This window comes from Neolamprologus brichardi, chromosome 13 (assembly GCF_056152115.1).
Source record: "Neolamprologus brichardi isolate AB-2024 chromosome 13, ASM5615211v1, whole genome shotgun sequence".
Classification (NCBI taxonomy): Eukaryota; Metazoa; Chordata; class Actinopteri; order Cichliformes; family Cichlidae; genus Neolamprologus; species Neolamprologus brichardi.
Genome location: NC_142116.1, coordinates 7,195,112 through 7,221,045, shown reverse-complemented (window position 1 = coordinate 7,221,045; position 25,934 = coordinate 7,195,112). Strand labels below are relative to the sequence as shown.

Below are 25,934 nucleotides of genomic sequence, written 5' to 3'. Positions count from 1 at the left end.
TACAAATAGGAGGGGAGGAGAGCCAGAATGAGAGGGCGTTAGCGATAATGTGTGTGAGAGTGTGTGTCCCACTCTGTGAATATACCAATATGAACACTAAAAATACCAAAACCCTCTGCCCTTTCTTTTTACACACACACACCTACTTCAGTTTAGCACAGCAGCAGTCTAAATGGGAATATGGGTAGTGTGTATAGTGGGGAGGCGGGGGTGAATTCCATCTAATTACTCTATCACATAATTTCACAAATTGCCTTTTCATAAGGGAGTGGAGAGCAGAGCACAGGGCGCGTTGGGGATTTGAGGCTTGAGCTTTCATTTACTACTCATTTCTTGTTAAATTAAACAAGAAAATACCATTTGTGTGGAGGGGAGGGTACGGGCGGGATGTGGGTGTATTCCAACCACACAATGGGAGGGTTGGAAGAAAGAGAGATTGGAGAGAAGCTCTTTCTTTATTTCAAGATTTGTCTCTTACATAAAGCAATCAGGCAGCTCTGCCGGTTATGAGTTAAGAATTGATTCTGCAATTATTTTCTTAAACACATTTTATAGTTATTTCCAGGGAAAAGTCATTAGCACACTTCAGAGTTATATCTACATCTTTAAACACATCCTTATTGATGTCAAACACATCTAGAAAGAGAGAAAGCAGGTTACGCTTACAAATATCCCGTTTAGTTTAGTCAGTAAAACCAACAGAGAGCTAGTAGCCGCAACATATGTTTAATTAAGGATGTCAAATGAAAACAAACATCAAAATGAGATGAGGACACAAGTGGAAAATCCCTCCCCTCTCCTTTATTTTGGTTCCCTACCAAGTTTACAGCTGCATGTCAAGCTGGCAGCGAGTTTGGTCATTGGTGACAGGCGGTAAACGCTAATGTTTTGTAGTCGCTCCAAGTCAGCACAGCCAAATTCTTCCGATGAACTTGTCTCACAAGCATCGTCAACAACATATGAGCTCATTGGGTGTGTTGGAGAGAACTCAGTGAGCTGCAACTGTTGTCATCGTCACAAATTCAATGCCCACTCTCTATCCCTTACTCTACACCTCACACTGTGCATACCTCTTGTCACCATGCATATACCCAAAACACTGTGGCTTTGACCCATGTAACAACACCAGCAAACTTGGGAATTAGAAGTTTTCCGTATCCAAATGTTACCCTTTCCACATGGAACAAGACATAAGAAATTAGCATCCTTGATGGATAAGGAGGCAGAGATGCATAAAAGTCTTCAAAACAACCCTGTAAGAACAGCTGTATCAATGCCACCTACCAGCTACCCTGCTGGTGTACTCACAGCCTCACTGCGCCACCCACCTTCCTTTCCGCTTCAGTACAATGAGAACTCCCAAGGGTCTAAGTGTGAGGGCGAATAACAGAAGGGATTACAGAACACTAAGGTTGGGTGTCTAAACTTCTACTATAATCCATTCTTAATTCACCATATTCTGTTTTGTGGTCTGTGTGCACTTGTGTCAAATACTTTTAGATGTATTATTCTTAAGAAACAGCAAGCCCTGATTGGCTTTTTAAAGACTGTGTAGCGCTACAGCAGCCCTTCATATATTGTGTATATGTCTGTGTGTTCATCTCTGAGGGGGTCGGGCACATCTTTCATCCTCTTTCTTTGAAACAAAGAGTCAAGCCGTGATGAAATGCGGACCAGCTATCCGTGCTTATATTGCTATCAGCAGAGGCAGAGAAGCATACTACCAGTGTGAGAAAAACTGTAAGTGTTTTTGCATTATAGGTGCTATGTGTAGCATTCGTAAACATTGACATATGGTGAATAAATTAATGGTGACACTGAAGAGTAAGCAAATGAAACCACAGCAAGCATTTCTCTGACACCAGCGGTATTGTTAATGCCAGTGTTTCCCAAAATTAAGACCACATTTCCCATAAACAAAGAAAATGTTGGCTCCTCTCTGCCTGGGTTTCATTTCTGTTTGGCTTCATTGAAGAGAATAAACAAATTGGAAGTGATTTTTCCATCAACCTTTCAGTTTACTTCGGTTTCAGGCTGAACTGAAGAAGCTTCTTTTGTGTAATAAGGTAAAATGGCCACATGTCCCATTGTATGCCTGCATGTTTTTGCTCTTCTTTCCATTTTGTTCTGGAAAAGAAAAAGACTGAATCCTCCTTATCCCTGTCTTCACCTCCTCACCTTCTTCTCCTTTTCTTTGCTCCCATGGCACTCACTTATATCCTTCTCACTGTTTGAGATCTAACAGAGTAGGAGCTTCCCATAAGTCGTGCTCACAGTGTAATATGACACAGGAGGTGTGTTGCCGGGTGTGTGTTTTCACTAGGCATTTGTGTGTTGAACTGTATTTCCACAGACAGGATGTGTGTATGTTTCAAACACCTTTCCTCTGCGGCCCCGAAGGTTTTGGGAGAGTATGGGTTGAGGTCAGGGAGTTGGAGTATGTGTGTATGATGTGTGTTTGCAGGGTGATGGAGAACTGGTGGTATATGAAAGATGGTGATAGTCAGATGGGAAGCAGGGAGTACAAAGGAAAAAAGTCTTGAAAGTATATAGAGTCTGTGTACGCACACACGATGTTGCCTACATACCTGCAGACAATTGGACACGGTAAAAAAGTTCCTCTGATTTTCCGGTAACTGTTGAAAACCAACAAATGCACTGAGCGATGAATACCATCGACATCAAAGGCAAGCTACAAATAAATAAAACGTTGAGCCCATGCAATAGCCATCATCCAACAACCAAACTGCTTTCGTTAACATCATCACTGTTGTGCAATTCAAACCAACACCCACAAAGCCAGAGCGTATCAAGTTCCCCACAAACTCCTGACATAGGCAGAATGTGTGTGACGCAAGGTTTTTCCCTAGCGTAGCTGTGTATGCTGAAATGAAAAATGTAACTAAAGACTTCATCTGTCACACAAAAAAGCAGTTTCACTTACTGTATTTTTATATTTTTTAAAAGGTTAGCGGTACGGTGTAGGACTATCTTAATATTAATTCCGGGTGGCCATATTGTGCCCTGTTCATACTTTATCTGAATCGATACAAAAACAGATGTGGGAGGTGAGGTCTCAAACCAACGTTAAGGAAAATGTATTAACTATTTGTTGACTGAAAACATATCAGATCTTTTTTTAAATACCATTTAAAACTATAATAAAAACAGCAAAGCTTCTCATTCTTGGTAATAATTATTGCAGATACTAGCTGTGTAATATGCACTCATAGGGTCTAAGGAGACTATAATCACTCTGAGTTAGTAAGCTGTACCAACACTGAAGCTCAAGCAGGGCATAAGTGACTCTTTATGGGTTAAAAAACCCCCCAAAAAAACCACTGAAGAATTTCATTTCATGACAGACCATGTAAACTATGGTACACTGTTCTTTAACTAGACATCTTTAATAAGTCGAATGATTCGGCTTGAACGGAATCAAAATTGTGTTGGCCAAGGGAGCATTCAGCTCACTGTTGGTTCCATCCCAGCAGTCACATTGGCACCCTCCATTGCCTAAATACATTTTTCCCCACAAAGTATCTGTGATGCAGTCAGATGGTGTTAACGGCATTTGTATTCTCTGCTATAATTGAGGAAAAATGGAGCCAAACCACAGGCCTTTAAAGCATCCCCGGCATCTGTTAAATAATGACAGATTTGTTTTTAATAAGGTTCATCTATGTATCTACAGTTATGGCCAGGGGCATCTCTCCTTGGCTTCAACCTTATTCAGTTTCAGCAGATGAGAAGTGAGAACGCAGGCTGCAGAGATCGCCAGCAGATTACACAGGCCTCTGTCTTTGAAGTGTGCACCGTACGAACAAGGATACACTATGAAGAAGAGGGGCTGTGGTGTGTGTGTGTGTGTGTGTGTGTGTGTGTGTGTGTGTGTGTGTGTGTGTGTGTGTGTGTGTGTGTGTGTGTGTGTGTGTCTGTGAGAAAGAGTGGCTCAGTGTGTTCTTTTGAGTAGTGCAGAAAGACAGAGTGTATTTGTGTGTCTATGTGCAAGTATAACAGTACAGACAGCCTGTGGCTGTAAAATGAAGTTGAGTGTGCACTCGTGATATGAAACTGAGAGTGAACGAATGGCGTTTGGCTCAACTCACCGTTAGGTGCTGGAAGAGCCATGCTCTCATGATGTTGGTGGCCACCTTAGGGAAAATCCCTCTCTTCTTGTTGTGTTTCTTTTCTTTATCCGGGTCATCGTCATCCCCTGTGCTCGGCGAAGCCACACTGTTGTCCAGACCATCACCTGTCACATGACAAGAAACAGGAAGAGACAGTGGAGATCAGACACACAGTTTGTTTACTTCCTGCATTTGCTGCGCCTCTGTGTTCAAAGGGAATAAATACGATTTCGAGGGAATTCTGGAGGGCTTTGTATGCACAGAAGGATGGATATAGAGACACAACAATGGCAAGAAGAGAATGGCTGGAAAACAGCACCTCATAAATGCATTCATTTTTAATACATTTATAAATAACCCTCCCTTTCATTTTGCTCCCCCCGTCACTTGAAAACAGAGCAAGCGCTCGCATCTTCCTGGGAGAAAGACGGGGAGAAGGGGAGCACAAAGGACTTGTAAGGTCGCATTTCCCCACTCTCCCATCCAAGCCCACGCAGAATTGAAAATGACAGAGAGATTTAGTCTTTATTATCCTGAGGGGAAAATAGTTATTGAAGCGTTGCCCCAGCGCATTCTGCCATTTTACCTGAGGTGGAAAGAGTAACACGGCACTACAAAAGGCAAGGTTGCAAGGAGGGGGAAGGCAGAAAATAAAAGGAAAATAGGTAGAAAAAAGGAAGTCAGAGGCACATACAGAGCTAACAAAGCTAACTGCTTTTCATAACAATGGCGTCATGGCTGCTTACAGCAACCTGTAGGGCTTCGATAAGACTCTATTAAGGCCAGTTAACCTCACCTAAGGGGTGACAGTGAGAAAGCTCAGCGTATTTGAGCACTGAGAGAAAGAGAGAAAGGAAGGCGCTCCACGGGCCTTTTCTCTGCATTCAGACTCAACAACATGAACCCATACTCACACTCACACACACGCAGCACATATTCAAAACCACCCAATTATGGTACGTTTTCTATACAGCTCCAGTGGAGAGAAAGGGCCTCTTCCCATCCGTGGCTGTGAAAAGCCTAATTGTTATTATCATTATTCAAAAATGTGAGCCACCCTCAATGAAGATGATAATCATAAAAGAAACATGAGGCGAGGTAAACAAGTGGCACCTTCACTGCTAAACATTTCAGAGGCAAATAACTGACTTTTGTCCTGTATCGCCTCTCTCGACTGGAAGTGAGGGGAAATAAAAATGTGAGAAAAAAAGCAAAAAAACCCCCAAAAAAACACTAAAGCAGTGCACACAATTGGATCCAGTTATTTATTGATTACACACAAAGCACTTCTAAAGCTTCTAGGTCTATTCACGGTGGCAGGGATAGATAACTGCAATGAAATGGGCCTGCGTTCCACTAACTTGCAGAGGGCGACACCCAGCACCTAGCTAAACCCTAAGCCCCGATTCATCGATAATTAATAGGCATGTTGGCGCTAATCCGGTTGGAGATGACTTTTTTCCAGCCTGCCACATCAATGGAATAATCAAGGGCCTAAAACCCAGGCCTTTGCTCCCCATTACCTCAGGCAAAAGAATTCCTGAAAGCATGCCTGGAGGGCACCTGAATTATATACACCATTAGGAGAGAGAGAGAGCCTCAACGATCCATACGAAACAACGCTCTCAGCTAGCTCTCACTCTCTCGCTCTGTTCTAGCAGAAGGAGATACATATGCACACATATTGAAGGGTTTTTAATGAACCTCATGTGAAAGTGGAGGGGACGCTATCGAGGGTGAAGAAGGGATAAAACAAGAGACAGCTTATTATAGATGGCCTGGCAGTGATGCAAACACCTGCCATTGTGAGGCAGGTGAACCAGCTGGTTGAACTGTACTGTCACATCACCAAAATGTAATGGTTGAGCTACTAGTCACTGGATGATGTTATAGACTGGAAAAAAGGATGAAAATCTGCTATAAAGACAGAATTAGTAAAAATACTCACAAATGTTCCAGAGCTTAAATAATATTACATTTGTGTGTTTCCACAGCACAAAATCCAGATATATTCAATTTAAAATGATGTAAAACAAACAAACAAGCCACACATCAAACCAGAACTAAATAATCTTTACCCAATTAATCACTTATGGCCAATCCATTAATTGATTAACAGACTAACCACGCAAGCGCCATTAAACGTAGCCTCTCTTCCTCTCTGTCCTTAAAAAATGTTTTGTTTTTTTTTAAATGTGGGCTTTGGTTACATCATTAGTCTGGGACAAATGCAGCCGGAGCTTAACAAGTGAGTTTTTTTCTTCCTACTGTTTCAGGGCTAAAATACACCCACCCTTCTGTCTACATCTCTCTGCCTGGTGGAAAAGAGGGGTGAGCCGAGCCGTGGCCCTGTAATCTAAGACCAGATTTTCATTGGAAGCAAATGCTTTCAATCCGTTGTAAAGACCGGCTCATGTTCAGCAAAGCCTACAATAACAAACCCAGGGGCTTGTCCCATGCGAGTTGGGAAAACAGAAGCAAACGGCCAGAGTACCAGCTCAGTGTGGGTGAGCAAGTGAGTGAGTATTCAGGCAGGTGAGCAAGTGGGAAAGAGTTAGTGTGCATGGCATCTCAGGGAAGAGGTGAGAATCATGAGAAGCATAGTGAAGAGGGAAAACAAGGGAGGATACAAAAAGGGGAGCAAATGAAGTACAAAAGTACTAAAAGAGTGTATGCTCCGAAAAACTGCAAGATTCTCTGTGTCTTCTTGCTGCAATTTTTTTGTCACCCATCACCCTAAGCCAGGGAAACCTTAACACTTACCAATATTAATCCTCCCCCCCCTTATCTCTCTTTGCTTATACCTCTGAGTCTGACCTATACACGCTTATTTTTACCTAGAAGGGGGAAAGGAAAGAGGGCTGGAGAAGGGCTGTCAATTTTATTGGCATTTCCATTTTCAGTGCAATTTGATACCAATCACCTCTACATGGTCTGGGGCTAATTTCTGCTTTTCTTTAACCCCAGCAAGTGAGGAAAGAGTGGGAGGTGGGAAGAGAGAAAAAGGGAGAAAGGCACGGTGAAACTGGAAAGGTGCTGAAGCTGTGTCTGGCAGCCATGTTGGGGAAATGTCAACTGTGTTACCAGAGCCCGTCGGAGAAAGAGAGAGGCAAAAACAGGGAGAGACAGTGAGGGAGAGATAGTGAAGGACTATAAGAAAATAGAAGGAGACAGTGTTAGGGGAAATGGAGTGAGAGAGAAAGAGAGAATGAAAAAGTGGAAGACCAAACTCAAGCCACTGACTGGAGCAGTACAGTGCGAGAAAATAATTGGTAAGAAAGGGAAAAGATGCTGTGGTGCACTGGAGTTAATCAGCTGGAAAATAATAATAATGATAATAATACACAGACAGAATTGTCAGCTTTCATAATGCAGATCTATATTTTTCGTTTATTGGCTCTTTGAGGTGAGATTTTTTTAACACTTAAAAGGTCCCCCAGAGACATTCTGTACCATCCATTTCACTATAAAGAGATGTGTGATTTAAAATAGATAAAAAGTTGGCTTACAGTGAAACAAACATCAGCAGAGTACAGTGTATCATTTGATGCTTGTCAACTGATGTTTGTAGCCCAAGCTGAACACACCACACAGATGCGGGGAGTGAATACTATAAAACTGCCATTTGTCTTGCTGGGAAATATGGTATTGCATTGCCATATCCCGATACATGTCGAGATGTGGCTGGTGTGGAGGCTAACAAAAACATGGGTCTGTTGTTATGACATGTGGTTACACACTGGTGCATGTCGCCCTCAAAGCAGATGACTCAAGCATCTTGGGCATACTCAATAGACCAAATGTAAACATTTCTGTAGTCTTTTGTGGTGTCAGTATGGATCACTGGTATGCTTGAATGGGCAGAAAACATGGGCTATGCAAGCCCTGATTTCAAATTCATCTTCATTAGTATAGAAGCGGCCACAGTGACATCATAATCCGTCCATCACTTAGCCAATAGCCCTTTTGGTGGTCAGTCAGATGGTTGTTCACACCGCTTTTCAGTCACCCAAAAACTATCCAGTCAACTAGTCAGCCTATAAAGCCAGTGAGCAAGTACAACAGTCAGTCATAAAGCAGCCCTGCTTGTCGTGTGCTTTGTCAGTCTGTCAATCACTTATTTAGAATTCTAGCCATGCAACTAGCTAACCACTCAACCAATGAACAAGTCAGTCATTCTACATACATGGGTTGTGAGCCTTATTAAGAGCATCAGCAGGCTCTAACCCTGCGCTGCATGCATACAGCATGTGGATGCTAGGCTAGCAAGCTCCAGTCTCCCCACAGGCACAACTCAGGGCCTACTGATCGGCCATGACAACATCTTTGTAACTATTGGTGAGGTGGGGGTGCTGGGAAGATGGAGAAGGGTGAATCAATGCAGGACAGTGGGGGTGCATGTTTGTGTGTTAAGAATGTTTGCATGCATGGATGTGCATTTGTCTGTATGTATGTGTGTCTATCTTTGCCTTTCTTTATTCATGTGCGTTTCCTGGTGTGTGTGTGTGTGTGTGTGTGTGTGTGTGTGTATGCGTGCGTGCGTGTGTGTCTGTCTCTATGTGTGTGTGGCAATTAGGAGCAGGCCACTGACTGGAAGGAGCCAGGGGCAGTTGAAATGCCCCGGGGCCAACCGAGGGAAGGAATATTTTATCAGTCCCCTCACACGCTGTATACACAAATACACACTTGCACACGAGCATGCACAGACTCACACACACACTGCAAGCAAACAGATAATGACATAAAAATTAGGTTAGCTTTCTTTGTGCATTTTCACTAGCTTTGTTAGCGCTAGCTAAACTGACTTAAAGTCTGTTTTATTCAGCTTCGATGGTTTTTATTTAAGTCTTTCTGCCACTCTGTGTTTCATTATTGCATTCCCTCTCCTCCTACTTCATTACCCTTCTTCTTCTTTCTCTCTGTCTGCTGGACTGTGGAGTTTGGATGGGGGATATCTGCACAGTATTTGCTCCATGCAAGACTGAGGCGTTGTTATTTTTCCTTCATTTTTTGCTTTTTTTGTCTTCCTATGCAAATCAAAAGTGTACCGCTTCAAATTCTGGGTAGAAATTAAGCTTCCACTTCTCAGTTTCTTTACTTCCCTCTTTTGTGTCTTTATCGCTCCTCTACATCTGTCTCAAGGCATACCGTGACATTATCAAGCAGTATCTAGGCTAATCTGTTATGATCTGATTATAAACCATCTCTCAGCATAGGACAGACACTGGTACTAGCTGCCCCCTGTGCACGGGCACACGTGCCATTCAGAGGTGTCAGCCACTTTTCTGCTGCCTGGCAAATTAACAGCCACAGACTCACCAGTCATTCATCTGCGAATAGCAGTACTGTCAGACGTGTCGCTTCTAGCGCATTGCAAGATAATTATGACATTTAGCTTTCTAATAATTTATTTTTTCTTCGTAGAAGCACCGTTGAGATGAGAAGGGTTATGAATATTAGCTTTGTGCCAGATGTCATGAGTGGGATCCTGTGCGAGGAATGATTCACAGATGGCGAAACGTTTTTGGAACATACTGTGTGATGTTTTTGCTAGGTTTTATAGGCTGTGGATGGACTGAGAAGAAAAGGAGTGGAGACAGGTTTTTGAGTTTATGACACTGCATTTAGTCTAAGGGCTATTGCTTGCAGGAGAGAGTGTCTTTTGCTGAGGGTGTGAGTGACCTGAAGCTGATCTCTCATAGACCAGTCCTAGAGTTTCACACCCCAGAAAGCTCACATGACTCTGGGTTGGTTGCCCAGGCAAGGCCCAGGCCTCAGGGACCTGATATCCTGTTCCACATGGGATCCACACATTTCGTACTGGCAGATGAGAAATTCATACATACATACACAAACGCCATACATGAAACGCACACACACAAAGTGCAGACACTCTTGATGTACATTCACAATAGTGCCCTCACTCGTTTTCTCTCTAGCACTCACACACAAGACACTCACACAAATACACATACGTTACATTCCCAGAAATCCTCAGAGGGGTAAAGAAGGGCTTGCAAGAGGGAGGGAGAAAGAGAAAAAAAAAAGCAGCGTTTATTGTATTCAGGCCATTCATAAGCTCTAGACGTGAGGAAGGGGGAGTACAGGGGGGCTTGCAGGCAGTGGGGGGTTCCCTTTGCATGGCTCTGAAGGGCCCCTCCCACCTCCAGATATTCTGAACATGCAGGAATTCCTTGCGACGCAATTAGGGGCACATTTTCAAAAGCATCTCTCCCTTTACCGCACACATACTTGAACATACTCACATGCACCCATTTCCTATGATCTATCATGAGGCATCTTTCCAATAATGACCACTGAAGTATTCTAAACTAACACACACACACACACACACACACACTTCAGTACAAAACACTCTCTGTGACCAATGCTGCTTCGCCTCCCTTTTATTCCCGAGGAGGAGGAGAGACGGAGAGAAATCCCCATGACTATTCTGCGGATAATGACATGCGCTGTCGACAAAACAATATGGCTAGTCTAGACTTCCCTTCTGCTTTCGCCAGAGAGACTACTGTTTTGGGGTCTTTGCTTTAAAGTCCAGTAATTGAATCTCGATCATAGCACTCTGAAGCGTGTATTAATCTGTACAGAACATTCACCAGCTTAATATAAGGCCTTATTAGATTAGGCAGACAAAAGAAGTTGCCATTATTACAAACTTCAGGCAAAAATCAGGCTTTCCAGGTAAATAAACGGGAGGGGGGCCTAAGTAATTGCTTCCTGCAATTAAAGACATTTCCATTGAAGTAATTACAGTAAATAATGAGTGCTTTGCAATAACAAAGCCAGTTACTTTGAATGATGACAGTTTTGTGGATCAGCACTGACAGATTCAATAATGACAGTAACTAGTGATTCATTTACAAGGGTGATTTGTAATTAAAACACACTAGAGACTTATTGTTGTGAGATTCCGAGCCAAGTTTGCTGCAATTATTTCGACTGCGGTGATCCAATGAGGAGGGTATCAGTAAGTCAGAGACAGGGAATGTGTTTAACAACAACGGATAAAGCAGCACAGAGCAGTTATCAGAGTAATCAGTTAATTAAAACGGTTTAAACCTCAAGTCTGTGGAGGTTCATGTGGCTTTTTACTGGAGTGTTGCATTATTAGTAATCATACGGAATGTAAGTTTCCATTCATGCTCGCCTTCTCACGTGTTTCATGTTACCATGTCTACTGATGGAATTGAAAATGTAAAGTTAAACAGACCGACAAGGTTTGGTCGGTGCACAAAAACAATGTGGATTTCAAATTAGGCAACTGTGTTGGGTATTTCTTGTAGTTTTATGTTGTTTTATAGGCCAAATGACAAACCTTTTCTAATATACTGAATATTAGACCTTTGTTAATGGTCATACTCTCTGTGAAAGTGTTCCTGTGCTTCTGTGTGTTATGGCTGAGACCCACCCACTGTTGGCTATTGGGGGGGAAGGAGGGATCAGGCCTGTTGACATAGCCATAGGTGATGGCAAAAATGTCAGTGTAAATGTGACTGCTCTCTCTGTGCCATTTTCCCATAAAGGGTCATCACCACAGGCTGCCCGACACGCTGGAAACTGCCTCAAGCACAGGGCAGCGACACGACATTAAACTGCAGTATGCCTCCACGCACAGGAACACACGTATACGCACACACCGACTGCTTTTTATTCCCACTTCCAGATCAGTTGAGGAAGAAAGAATGAGTGAGAAAGAGACAGACGGTACAAGCTAAAATGAAAGTGTAGGGCGATGAATTCACCCTTTCATGTCGAGCACTTTTGCTGTGTAACTATTGATTTTTCCCCTTCTTGCCTTTGTGCTGAAGTTTTCTCTTTTTTCCCCCTAACCTAGAGATAGAAGGCCAGACTCGGTTCAAATGGGGGCACTTGTAAGGGGGGTCCGCATTCAAGTCGGGGAAGAGAAGTCCTCAAAAACCCACACACAAACACACAAAAGGGTAACATTCCTGAAATTTTGCCTCTTTTGCTTCTTTCTCACTCTTAACACTCGCTTCCAATTGTTTCACTGCCTCTCACGTGGCTTTTGACACCTTCGACTCACCGAGCTTCAGTCAAACTCAGCTCACAGTGAACAGCTAGAGAGAAAAGGGGAGAGTCAAATGGACTATGAGAGAGGAGGGGAAGGGGGGAAGGGATTGTAGAGAGGACAAGGACTATAACAAAAGCGAAGAGCACTTAACAGCACAATGGCACGGCAGTCCTTTCCAAAAGTCAGCTGATGTGCTGAAGGGCGTTCAAAAGTCCTTCAATGTATGTGCGGGACAAAGAGAAGGAACCTTTAGCTAATCTCAAGGAAAAACATCCCATTGGACTTTGTTGTGGACTTAAACTCAGTAAATGTATATATATTTAGCAGGAGAAAACCTGTACTCACTAAAGTCTGCTATTAAACCATCAAAATATACTTTCAATAAACTCAAAGTGACAGTAACTGCATCTTTCTTTCAAGAGCTCTCTACTAAGCTGTAGTATCAAGGTGTAATTTTTAGCCAACATGACTTTCCAGAAAATACATCCTTTCAAATTATATTTTATAAAAAAGCTACATTTTGCAAAATTATATCTTACTGCAGGGCTAACTTGTTTAACTTCAAGTCATCAGTCAGGAAATATATCATTTCAGCACCAACAAGTAGCGTGTTCTGTCTTTAATCTTGTCTTTATGATCAGGGTACAGTTCTACTAACCAAACTGAAGCTTCTCCGTTTATTTATTCAGACTTCCGTGTTTAGCACTTGTTTGCGTCTGCATTTTTCCACATGGTAACTATCTGAATGACACAGCCTCTGATAAACGCTTTTAATACACATGGATTTTCCCACTCATGCTAACCTATCAGCACCAGCCAAACTGCATGTAGTTAGATAATACAGGCACGCTAACCCCGCGGTGGTAAGTGCTAATAATAGCGCATTAGCTTCCAGGGAGGGTTTTTTTTTTTTTTGGGGAATAACAGACGGTTTCAGTATTATGAGGGAGTATAATATGCTCTTCGCCCACAAGCTCAGGTTACTGAAGGGGTGGTTTTGAAAACAGGATAACTTATTATCTGAGCTACAACCTACTCTATTTAAATTATTTAGGATCTATTTAGGATTTTAGCTTATTTTTTATGAGTAAACAGGGCAAAAGGAGTAGGAGAGATTGAGTGTATGAATTTTTTGATGATAGGATGCCCTCTTAATCACTCCTACATAAAAAAATAATAATAATAAATTTTAAAAAAGTATGCATTGCAGATTCTCTCTATAAAGGAATGTTACATCCTCACTTCCTACTTCTTGTCATGTCCTTGATAGGGAAAGGATGTGGTGCTATGGGGATGTGGGGGATTTGTAGTCCTATCAGCCGACCCATACACAGCCCTGATAAGACTTCTGGGACAGGGACAGAGGAAGAGGAAGTGAGTGGGTTTACAGCAGCCTACTTCCTGTGGAGCATGGGCCCATGTGGACAGGAGTGATATGCCCCCCGTGGATGCTGGCACTCTCGCCGCACAGTCCCACCAAGTCATTTCCTGAAAGAGGCAGCTCTCTCTGGGGGTGACTTCCTGTAAAAGTATGACCTCTTTGTTGCTTAAGAGTATCTCAGAGGAACAAAGACCTGGGAGAGCCCTTGGGAGGTAATGTGTACAATATATTGGCAGTTTGTGTGTTTAACACCGCCATTCATGCTTTTGCTCTAAAGGTTATCACTACTAAGAATCTTTGCCCCAACTCCTGCTCATCTCTTTGAGTTTCACCAGTTTGGAGTAGGAAGGGACGATTGGGTTACGTCTAAATGTATGTGTTCACAAGTGTGTGTACCACAAGTGGGATGCTTTGTGTTGCTTTGCAAACACACTAAGTAAACCCCCAAGTTTCCCTTCAGCCCACCCTGCTGCTCTTGTGCTGCTCTACAAGTATTTGTTATCTAGACTTCTCTTTCCTCCCTCTGTCTCTAAACTTGCTGAGGTCTTTATCTCTCACTCAAATCCCTATAGCAGGTATACATGTCAAAGGGACCAAGGGGAGGAGGTCTCTGGGGGCAGCATGTTTGGTCTAGGTCAGCCTTGGGTCAAGCTTTGGCCTAGCTCTCTCGTTCTATACTTCCAGCTTCCCACATGCCAGATTACCTGGACTCACAGCGTGCCACCTCAGCCATGGTATTTCACACCTTTATGCTCTTAAACACAATTATCGCTGCAGTAATCAAATCTGTGACCATACAATATGGTGATTTTAGTCACTTTTCCACTTTCAAATGAATGAATGTTTGTGTGGATACAGGTTTGATAGAAGCATTGCATGTGTCATATGAAGGTTACAAAATGAGCCTCAACAGAAATTAAAGTAGCATCGACCTATATCTAATAATAAAGAACCTCCACGGGGAAGCAGGTTGTGACCACAAATGGCGCTTCACTGGTGTTTCCCTGGCATGAAATTGGCTTTGTGTGGGTGTTGTTGGGAGAGCCGGCTGGTAAATTCTCCCCTTCTTTTGTTAGAAAAGGGGAGGGGGGGTGAGCTTCATGCATAATGGTCTTAGCCAGGGAGGTCTGGAACTGTCCATAAATTGAATTATTTCAATTTGAGGCAGAGAGCGAGGGAATAATAGAGAGTTGCATTTACATGTGAACATATGCATGTGTGTTGATGGAGAGAGGCTCATTTTTATTCTTCTACAGGCCTCATATTGGCAAGTGAGTATATAAGCCAAGTTGCAGAAGATTACAGTGGAGGCCACATGTTACCTTGCAGCAGGAAGCTATGCTAATGGGGGGGTGAAAGAAAGCTGACTGATGCCAAAATAACCGTTTCCCTTATGAACATTACAGTTTGTCATATATTTCTATTCTTACAAAGATATCAACTGTAATTAAAACAACTTGTCTATGTTAAAGTGTTTTGATCGTTTGTTAAGTCTTTTAAAAGCGAAGCTCCAAACTTCATAAATGCTGAGACATCGAATATGCACGTGTGTTTGTTTAGAAATGTGTTTTAGGGAAATGGTGTGTGGGTGTGGGGTGAAAATATTCCTGACACAATGTATTCGCCAGGGGAACATATGGCATACTGGCAGCAAGCTAGTTATCCTTATCCTCTTTGGAGGCTAAAATTAGCACTTCACTGTTTGTAGCTTTAAGCTGGACTCTAACCACTGTGATGGGGCTAATAATAAAGGAAAACAAAATGCTCAGTTGGCACAAGTACTTCGCATCCTCTGCCTTCTTTTTCGCTCTCTAGCCAACCTCCTGTTCCCCTCTCTGCCTGTCTTTCGCCACTCCCTTTTAGCTCCTAATACTATTTCGACTAATCACTCCAAATTCAAAGACTAAATCATACTAAACATACCCACATGAAATGCATTGTTATCATATAAACGTTACTTGATCAAGATTCCCCCGTAAGCCTGTGTGTCAGGAAAGACAGGATTTCCTGAACATGGACCCCTTGGCTAGCTTAAGAGCATAGGATGATGGGGCTAATCTCTTTATCAAAAGCTTAAATAAATAATGTGCTCTGTTCATGTGAGTGTTGCCCATTACTGTGGTTTTTGTGTGTGCCAAGGAGTTAAACAATGATTCTCCTTTGAACAAAGTGTTAATAACCTTTTGCTTTGCGTTGCCTCTCCTTGCTTTTTTCCTTCTCTCCCTTTCTATAATTCTGCCCAAGTGAATGCTCAAACTACGTCTCTGACATAGAAAAATAATAATAATAAAAGGGAGATGTTACTTGTAGCTTTTCCTCCAATACTTACAAAAATAAAATGCTCACAAAAACTCAGTTGGCCATTGACTCCTGGCGTCTACTGGCAGAGAGGACTAAATTCTGTGGTCTTCCAGTCTGCTATCAGGGTTTTCCCTGAAAAGTTAACATCCATCTGATCAGAGGCCTCCTGGGCCCTGAGCTCAGCTCTTTTTCAAGTGAAGAGGAGGTGTGGGAGGAGTAGGAAGAGGAGGGAGAAAGAGTTAGCAGGGAGAGGAAGACTGAAGCAGAGAGAGTTTAAGGTCGTTTTCTGGGCCAGATATAATGTGTTGTGACACATAAGCGATGAGTTGCTGTGATTTTACTGTCAGACTCTCTGTGAACCACGATTAAGAACCGAGGCATGCTCTTGCTCCTAAGAGCTTGTTGGTGTGCATTTGGCCTTGAATCTGCTGCGTTTGTGGGTCTCTGTATGATTTAATGCAATTTTGATCTGAACTGAAAACAGAAAACTGTAAGGAATGCACAACGTAACCCCTCACTCGTTTCCCCTACACATGAACAGAAACACACAGACACGCGTGCATGAGCGTGCTTTAACTTTTTCCCCATTCATTTGCATGACAAGTGCATTGCCACATTTCCACCGGTTTAGGTTTGCAAATCAAACATGAAAGGGGATATATATACACATTTTCTATATATAGACAGATAGCGAGAGAAAAGAAAGAAAGATATCAATTTAACCAAAGTGGCATCTTTAAGGAACAGTGATACTACAATTGTGCAAATTATGGTGCTTTGCAAAAAATAAACCCAAAAGGAGTTCTCAATTGACACTTTTCAAACAAAATCTTGGATTTATGGGTGCTGATTCAAAACGATTTAAGTCTGAAAACTTGAGGCATGTGTGAAAAATCTCTCTTATATGAATTTAATTTCCTACCCACAGAAAAATATTCCACAGTCTTCCTCTTTTATATATTTAACTTTTCTTATCATAATCTTCCCACCCTGACACACAAGAGACACATACAAGGCAAAGAGGGGTGAGTAAATAGTATCTTTTAGCAAATACCAGTAATTAGATATAAGCATTTGGCATTCACGCCAGTCACAAATTAAAGAAGAGCCTTTCCTGTAAACAGACAGTGAGAATGTGTCTACATCATTAGTGTGCCACAATTATAACATGGGAGCTAAAGATACATTTCCCTCCCGCTTGCACTCCCTCTGTGGAACAAATGAAGTAGAACCCTTTTCTCTCTTGAAACGACAGCAAACTACATGATCTGACCTAAGTGCATTTGTCTGTGAAATGAGAGAGATAAAATGCAACACAGGCAACTTTAAAATAAATAAAAGCAACGCATTAAGTGAGCACTTTTTGTCTCATGTCATTTTAAAGACTTAAGCAGAACACATGAACTAGCACAAAGACTGAGTGAAGGCACATAACAGCCAATGGAGTGAAGGGAAAGAGAAGCTGGTTGGTGTGCATGCAAGTGCACTTATGAATATGTAGTTCATGTAAATTGTGAAAGACATATTGCGATGGTCTCTAGACTTTGCATTTCTTTGGTCATGCAAACATGGTCATATGTAACCAACAGACAGGCTGAGATTCAGACAAAGAGAAATGTTTCTTCTCTTCTGTTTCTTTAAGTTAAGTCTCCATTAAATAAGACAGAAGCAGTGGTAGAAAAAAAATCAGTATGTACAAATATGAAACCAACACTCAGCAACACACAGCACACAATTCCCAGAGTCAAGGAGTCAAAAAGGTTCTGACATCTTATCAGAAAAGGTTTTATAACTATTACTTTATTACACACGACACACATTTGTGCCAATAAAACAAAGATAGCGAAGCTGACTGACAAAGTAGATGATCATTTCACGTGTGAAACGATGCAGAGGGGAGGAGACGACTTTGTTTACCTATACCTCAGACCCTTGCTTCCTCACAAACTCAGCGGCTGTGTGACACCAGCCCTAATCCTAAAAGCAAACTGGCCTCTCACTGTGGGAACCTGATACAATTTCCTCTTTTTGAGGGGGGGAAAACTCCGGCCACTCTGAGTTTTCTTATTGCCTATGAGGCAATAAAAAGCCATCAAGGGCTATCATTTTCTGCAAGGCGAGTCATAACATGTTGGCCGACGCATCAGCCACTGAGATATAGCGAGGCTGTAAAGATCTCTGTGAATCTGAGAGAGGAAGGTTGTGATTGAACACCAAGAGGCCAAACATCTCTTTTCCCAGGTAACCACAGATAATAATGTTTATAATGCAGTAATCCAGTTTAGACTGAATAAACATAGCAACCAGCAACACTCAGTTGTTGAAGGATGTTTCCCCGAGGTGTTCTGTGATGCAATTACCCTTTATATAAGTCTCCCATGCATTCATTTTATTAAACAGAAACTTTAAGCTCATGTGGCCCTGTAGATATGAAACTCTTTTTGACGCGTTAGCACATGCTTGCACACTTTCCATTAACCCCCTAAGGGACAAAGACAAGCTTAAGGTGGCACGGCCAAAACTTTTTCACCTCTGGACTGACTGAAGATTTTATTTGCTAGCAGTGGCATATTTTCCTCAATAGACTCCCAAACAGCACTCTGCATCATTTAACACACTAATCAGGGGTAACTGTTCTGCCCCTCTTTTTCACACAACAAAGCATCGAGATGGTTTCCCAGCATTCACCCTGAGAATCTCTCCCTTCCTCCTCATCGCACTCTCTCGTTTTGCTCCGTTTCTGTTCCTCGCTGTCCTTTTTCTTCCACTTTCATCTTCTCCTCTTTTCCCTGTGTTCACGCTCTGAAGATATCAAAGACTGAATCCTGTTTGTGTCTGCCAGCTACTGTACTTACACACCTCCAGTAATACGGACTACAGTCTAATCAAGGGAGCCACAAACCTTTTATCTGCCCACAGAGCCTCACATTTAAACAGATTACCGGTAAAGCTGGACACCAGTAAGACAATTACCGGACCTAGGATCTTCCTCGATAACGTCTAGACAATGTCTAGACAATATATGCATTCACAAAATGAAATACAGTTTTTTTAAGGTATGTCTATAAGTTCTTTAATACTTGGTTATGAAGAATCTACAAATTTTGCATGAATGAATAAAATCACTGACTATTAAAGTTTTCACTGTGGGCCTGTGTTGTAAATACACTGTAATTGCCTTCCGGGACTTATTTATTAAAGTGCATCTGATTCCCTCAGTTATTAGTCTTTAGCTCATTATTGCAACAAAAAATTGAAAAGAAAAGTGCATTTATGAACTCCTGGAAGAGAAAAGAAAGTCGGGGAGGGGATTATTTCACACAGACACACAGAGTTCTCTCTTCCAGTCTACTGGACAATCGGACCAATTAATCAGTGACTCTGAGGGCACCACGTGAAGCTGAATGATTGGACGAGGAGAGCAGGCTGCTGATTGCCTGGCACCTCTGTCTATGTCCCTGTTTGCCCACCCCAGGACTGAAGACTGCCCAATGAGACAACAGAAAGCAGCAGCTCCTGTGTGGCCTGACCTTGTTGGAGGGCACAGAGATTGGAGGGTGAATAAATGGATAAATGAATGAATCACAACAACAGGAATATTCCACATAGATCAATGGGAATTTGCGGCCACTGGAGGTTATACGCAGTGATTAACAGCGAATGCAAGGATGATCTATTCATTCAAATACATATCAAACCAGCAAAGTTGACTATCCAAATTTTTTTAGAGCCACATCCTCAAGAAGTGGTAGGCCAAATGCCACATCCTTCACCAGGCTAATCCCAGCTGGGAAAGGGCAAACGTTGCCTTCGTCAGTACTCGCAGTCTTCACAAAGATGACATCTATCTAATCATAATGTATAATAAACATACAGGAATTTTAAAGTGAAAACTAGAAACATTAGTTTAAACATCAGCGTGTGCAAATAGATGAACTGGTTTATCGGACTATGAAAACATTTTAGACTTGGTTTTACAGACTTTCGGTTAGTTACACAGAATAATATGAGCATAAATTAAATTATTCCAAATATACAAGCCAATTTTAAAAAAAAGAGCTAGGCATCACACAACATGCCTAAATCTCAGACCACTACTCAGACACATAAAATGCAAGCAGACACCAACACATAGCCTTACAGGGAGCTATTTGTCTTGGCGCGGCACACTGTACTCTTTACAAACGGTCTGGGTAATTGGTGATACATATCTAATATCACCAGTCATCGCCTCACTCCCTGGATGTTTCTGACAAGCAGAGAAGGAAACCCTGTAGCTTTCAAAAACAGAGCAAACACTTTGCTCCGCTCCTCTGCTGAACTCACATACCACATCGCTGCAGCTGCCCAATTCAGTGCCTGAATGTTATTCTGTTTCCTTTGCACGCCAGACCCTCGGAGAAGCCAAGGGGTGTCCTCACAAATTCACACAGGCAAAGAGGAGTATTTTATACTGGGAGAAAATGAGAAGGCCCGCTCATGTCCATGAGGGACACCCCTCCATCGCAGGCATATATGATCTGCTAGGTTTTCCTCTGCCCTTCGAGCATTATACTTTTCACAGAAAAGCAAGATCCAAGGCTGCAGAAAAGCTTCTCCAGAGGGCTTCTGGGTATTAAACAAAGGAGCCTGTTGGTAGGAACTAGCGAGCAAACAGCTGGGCTAATAGAGCGGGACTAATTAACTACAGGGTCGCTCTCCGACTCTACTTGTCGATGCTTGCTGGATGTTTACAAAGACATCCCAGAGAAAGGGAGGAGAAAAATAAGAAGCTTTCTTCTTTGTCTGCTCTTTAGGGAGAAAGGAGACACCCAGGACTGATTTTAATGACATATGTGAAGCAAATGTGATCCTCCCTCCATTTTTTTTTTTTAAACTGCCAATGGAATTTAGTGCTAAAAAATACCATCGGCATTGTGGTCAAAGCACAAACACCATAACTAAGAACGCAGCATGTGAGCATTGTCACCACACGCAAAAATAAAAAAGGGTTGTTTTTTTCACATTGTCACCGTGGGACTGAGAGCACTGCAAAACATCTGCTGGTTTAAGAGTTATTATTAACTAGCTTATTATTAAAAGTACATTATATAATTATCATTTAATTTGCTTTGTGAAAAATATTTTTCCCACAAATGAATTCAACAAGATTCACATGGTGAACACCAACTTTATATAATGCAAATCCCTTCTCGTGAGTCTTACACTGCTGAATCTGGGAACACGAGTACACTTCCGGATAGAGAGAAATTTTTATACCAGTGGCCAGTGAACCCTTAAGAAAAGAGGAAAGAGTGAAGCATGTGTTTGTCACAGGAATAGCCTCAGAAAAAAAAGAGAGAGAGTTCACTAGTTAAAGGCCCTCAAACAGACAGCGTCGCTCTTTTGCTCCACTATAGGTGGAGGATTAAGAAGAGATGAACGTGGGGTAGACGATAAGAAGACCAGATACAAGGAATTATACAAAGATTGAGTGCTAAAGGAGGTATAGAAAGTGTGAGGACATGGATTGATGTACTTGAAAGAACTGGAGTAGAGGAGGTGAGTTGAAGGATAGATGAAATGAAAATGGAGGGAATGAGCAAAGAAGAGAAAGATGGCCATTAGCTGTGCAGCTCTACAGGCAGTGGGGAAGAAAGAGACATGAGAGAGAAAGGTCAGTGAGAAAGCAATCTGTAAAAGGTAGAAAGGAGGAAAAGGTAAAGGAAAGGGATCAGAAATAACAGAGAAACAAAGAAGTGATCAAAGAGAAAAGGAAGAAAAAAAGGTTAAAGAAAGGTGCAAAGGGAAGAGGAAATAAAGTGAAAATTGAGAAATGGGGCAGATTGAATAAAGGTGTGTAAAAATCTGAAAAATTGTATTATTCGCGGAGAAAGAAATAGCAACGGAAGAAAAGATAAGCAAAAAGCATGGCAAAATGTACAACACAGAGGGAAAACAGGGCTGTGAAAAATGTAAGAGGGAATGATGGGGAAGAATTAGAGCGCAAAAGGAACAAAGAGAGGTGAGAGAACGGGGAAAGAAGAAGGATAAACAAAGGTGGTGTTTTAGAGCGAGTGGGAGGCAAGGAAGAAAAAAGAGGGAGGAGAGAGAGAAAAACACAAGGATACACAAGGAGGGAGAGAGAAACCGACTGACAGTAAAATGAAAGAGAGACAGGAGAGTAGGTGGGAGACAAGGGAAAACTGGAGAAGAGAGGGAGGATGTTGAGATGAAAGAGAGGGGGGGGGGGGGGGGGTGAAGCTGTTGGGGAGAGAGAGTGAGTAAAGTGCCAAACAGATAAATAACCAGCTTACTGGGATTACCAAGTGACTGACACAGAATTTGCCAGAGCCAATATGACGTGGCACTGATAGCTCCTAACCCATATAAACCTGAAACTGGTCCAAGATGTCCTCCAGTATTTACTGTTGTCACTGCATTCTAATGCTCACCACTGTGTGTGTGCTACATACATGTGGACTTACATATACGGGCACATAGCAGGAGAGTTGTCAGCTTTGAAAAGACATTATTAGAGCTGGTTAAACGTTACCTGGATAAAAAATACAAATTAAGTAAAAATGCACAACATGTCCAAACGAATGCGGACATGTTATCGTCTCTACGAGTTCTCCGACTAAACAGTAGAACTTGATTGTGCCTCAAATCTCAAACAATCGATTATAAGTATTCCTGAAAGGACATATAGGAGTGCTTTCACTTCAAACAAGCAAAAACAAGACTGACAAGTTGTAACAAGGAAAAAACAACAACAACAACTAAACACATTAAAAAGGCTGGCACAGTCATACTTAACTACTGTGCAATTTTATATGTATTTATTCACATGGATGTGCGACATCACTCTGCTTTAAAAACGATATATCATAATAGCACTTTGCACCATCAACCTCTGGAGTTTTTGTCTGAGGGAAGAAGTTTCCATTTTTGAAATGCCAATGGGCTAAAACTAGAATCACATGCTGTAACAGCCTCCACTTTTTCCAAGAGCCTCTCCACCAAACCTTGATGGAGTTTTATACAGTTTGATGTGTCTTATTTCACCTCCTGGTTAAACAGAATAAATAAAACGCTAGCAACCATGCTTGACGGCCTCATACACATATACATGCATGATGTTTAGCTGCCATCTTGCAACACTTGGACGAATCAAAGCACATCATTCATTTTGCTGAAGCACATACACATTCTCACACACACAAAACACCCTGCATTATACTCTGTAATTACTTTAATAACAAACAAAAATCTGCAACAGCCTGGAAAAGGAGTTGGAGAAACAGAGATATGAAGAGATAGAGGGTGATGCGAGCGAGTCGGAGGAGGTGGGCAGACATAAGGAGCGGGTCTATAATTGGAAAGATGTGAAAAATGAAGTGTCAGTTTGGTCAATAGAGGGCAAAGGTCACAGAAGCAGGAGCCCAAACTCTGCACAGAGCACACTCATTAGAGCGACCAATCAGATCTCGCCTGGTTGCCCCAGACCATTACTCATCACAGGCAGAGGAGTGCAGACACATTTCCACAATATCTCTTTGTCTTCCCCCGTTTTACTGTAATTTCACTCTTATTTTATCAGTTTGGTCTCCTCCTCCATATTATTTCAATTTTGTCTCAACTCGTGTCTGACCTCTCAGGCCTGAGCATTACTGAAGAGGGAGAGTCAAGCGCATACATATACAAGACAGAAAATGTGTGCGAAATAAAAAAAAATTTAAAAAAAGGAGAGACAGCACGACCAAGTGTGAGACAGACTGAGACAAAGAGACAGAGTATGTGTGTGTGTGTGTGTGTTGACTATATAAATGGCTGCTCGTTGGAGTGGAAGGCATGGCGGCGCTCTCTGCTCCCACCCAGGCTCTGCCTCCTGGCACTGGCAATCCTGCAAACTGCTCGCCCTGACATCGCCTTCAATAATATATGAAGTTGCTTTTTTGACTACAGTTTGTTTGCAGCGCCTTCCCACCGCCACCATTTTCCCACTGCTGCCTCTCTCTCACAGCCTCTTTAACACACTCAGAGGCACACACATATTTTCTGATTGCATGTAGATATCCAACTCTGGCAGATTTGTCCAGTGGAAGGGAGAGTATGTATTGGAAGTGTATGCACAATAACAATAAAAAAAAATAGGATTAAATTATGATCAGACTGCATGTTTTACATGCGATATTCTTCCAGATTAGTTCAGAATAGAAGCGCATGAATGCAAAGACTGTTGTAAATGTAAGTAACCTCTAATAAAGGTCTCAAGCTTCACAGCATAAGTTATTTTAACAAGTTATTAATGTGGGGGATTTTACACTCTCTAAACACTTTCAAGTGCATAAATTCCCAAAGAGAGGAGCGTAAAACAAAAACAAAAAAGTTGCTGCACTCAGGTAAAGACTATCTACCAAAATATGTCTACACTGTTTATGTATTCCTATGCAAAATGAAAAGTCCCTACTAGATCCCAGAGGAGCTTTCACTTACTTGACCGTGACCTCTGACCTCTCTGTGAGTTCTGTTGCAAAAGCCAATCCCCTTTCCAAATACTCTGAATCAGCCTCTCTCACTTCGTCCTCACACATAATAAAGTTTTCTCTGACGGATGTCGTATAATATACTCTGCATCTTTGTCAACACATAAACGGTGCCCCCGTCCTCTGTCACATGATCTCTTACCTTGTTCGCTGCTGTTGTCACCACTGTGCGATGTGTGTCCCCCGCTGGATGGTCCCGGCGTGCCTCCAGAGCGCGTGGACGCCGTGTCATCGTGATCTCTGTTCCAGGACGTCTGAGAAAAAGAGACAAAATCGAAAGGTTAATCAGCTAATCAAATACTCAACTTTTACGTATTATTGTGATTTTTAACCAAATTTCATTATCATCTTTTGAAAGCTCTGGTCTAGATGTAATGTCCATTTCGTCCAAGAGAGCCAGTCAAACTCAAATGAAATCAATCTCTGCCAACTCTCAGCCCAGTCATCCAGTGTGTGTGAGGCCCTGCAACAGTCTTATGGAATAAGGATTATTGGGGCTTGATAAAGAGAAAAGCTCAGACAAATAGAAAGTGAACATGTTGTATTAGTTCCCAGCTTTCTGAGGCATGCAATCTGCGGCTGCCTCCATTTGGCTCAAACCACTAGCAGATGAAAATACAAAACAGCTACAACCTAAGATAGGCTTCAGCAAGCGCCAGGGAGTGATGTCATCCGAGCAGAGTGGAGAAGGAGGGAGAGAGAGAGCGCGAGGTAAATAACTCTAAGTATTGCTACATAAGTATAATTCCTCTCTTTTGTCCAAAAGGGAAAGGGGGGGAAAAATGGATGACCAGTCCCACTAATGTTGAATTAAACTTCATCTGAGGCAGCAGAGCCAAGACTGGGACATAATCAAATAAGTTTTCCCACAGTTGAGCAAAAAAACCCCAAAAGTATTGCATGACAAACTAAACTAAGGCTGATTTTAAAGAAATGAAAAAGTCTAAGCAACGCAAAAGTATAAAAACGCATTCCTTTTTCTATAAGGGTTTTTTTTTAATAGATAAACGTGACTGACAGCAGACTAAGATTCATTTTACTCTTACTAGTTTGTGTCATCAAAACACAAGCAGCTGACTAGACAGAGAGACTCAGGAGACAGGCTTTTATTTATATATAGTTATTTGTGTGTGTGTGTTAGGCCAGATGAGTGTCAGCTGCACACTGGATGGTAGAGAGCTAATGGCCCAGAAAGGAGTAAAAACCGAAGACACACACACACACGTATGGACACACAAAATAGTGTCCACAGATGCAGGCAGACAAAAAAAATAGAGGAGTCAAGTTTTCTCCCATATATACAGGTTCGATGCTTACAAACAGACATACACTGTGCGTACAGCCTGCAAAGAAAACACATAGAAATCTCACCCTGCCCCATACAAAGCTGCTGCGTACTATTGAAACTAAACCAGATGTTACTTCTTATCTCTGAGTGCCTCTGAAAAGCAACATTAGCGCTGAAGACAGGAGAGAAAGAGACTTCAGAATAGAAGGAAATGGAATCTAATGTGTTATCACACACAGTTTGCTATCAC

General features: G+C 42.0%; 1 protein-coding gene across 2 annotated transcripts in view; it reads right to left on the bottom strand.

Moving 5' to 3' along the window:
• meis1b (Meis homeobox 1 b) overlaps positions 1 to 25,934 on the bottom strand; it is a 77,164-nt gene that overhangs the window by 37,493 nt on the left and 13,737 nt on the right. For both annotated transcript variants that reach the window (XM_087850055.1, XM_087850054.1), the window contains exons 7-8: positions 24,539 to 24,650; positions 4,110 to 4,255 (exon numbers count right to left, since the gene is read on the bottom strand). In XM_087850055.1, the coding sequence (XP_087706181.1) occupies positions 4,110 to 4,255; positions 24,539 to 24,650 (258 nt within the window). The remainder of the gene's footprint in view (positions 1 to 4,109; positions 4,256 to 24,538; positions 24,651 to 25,934) is intronic.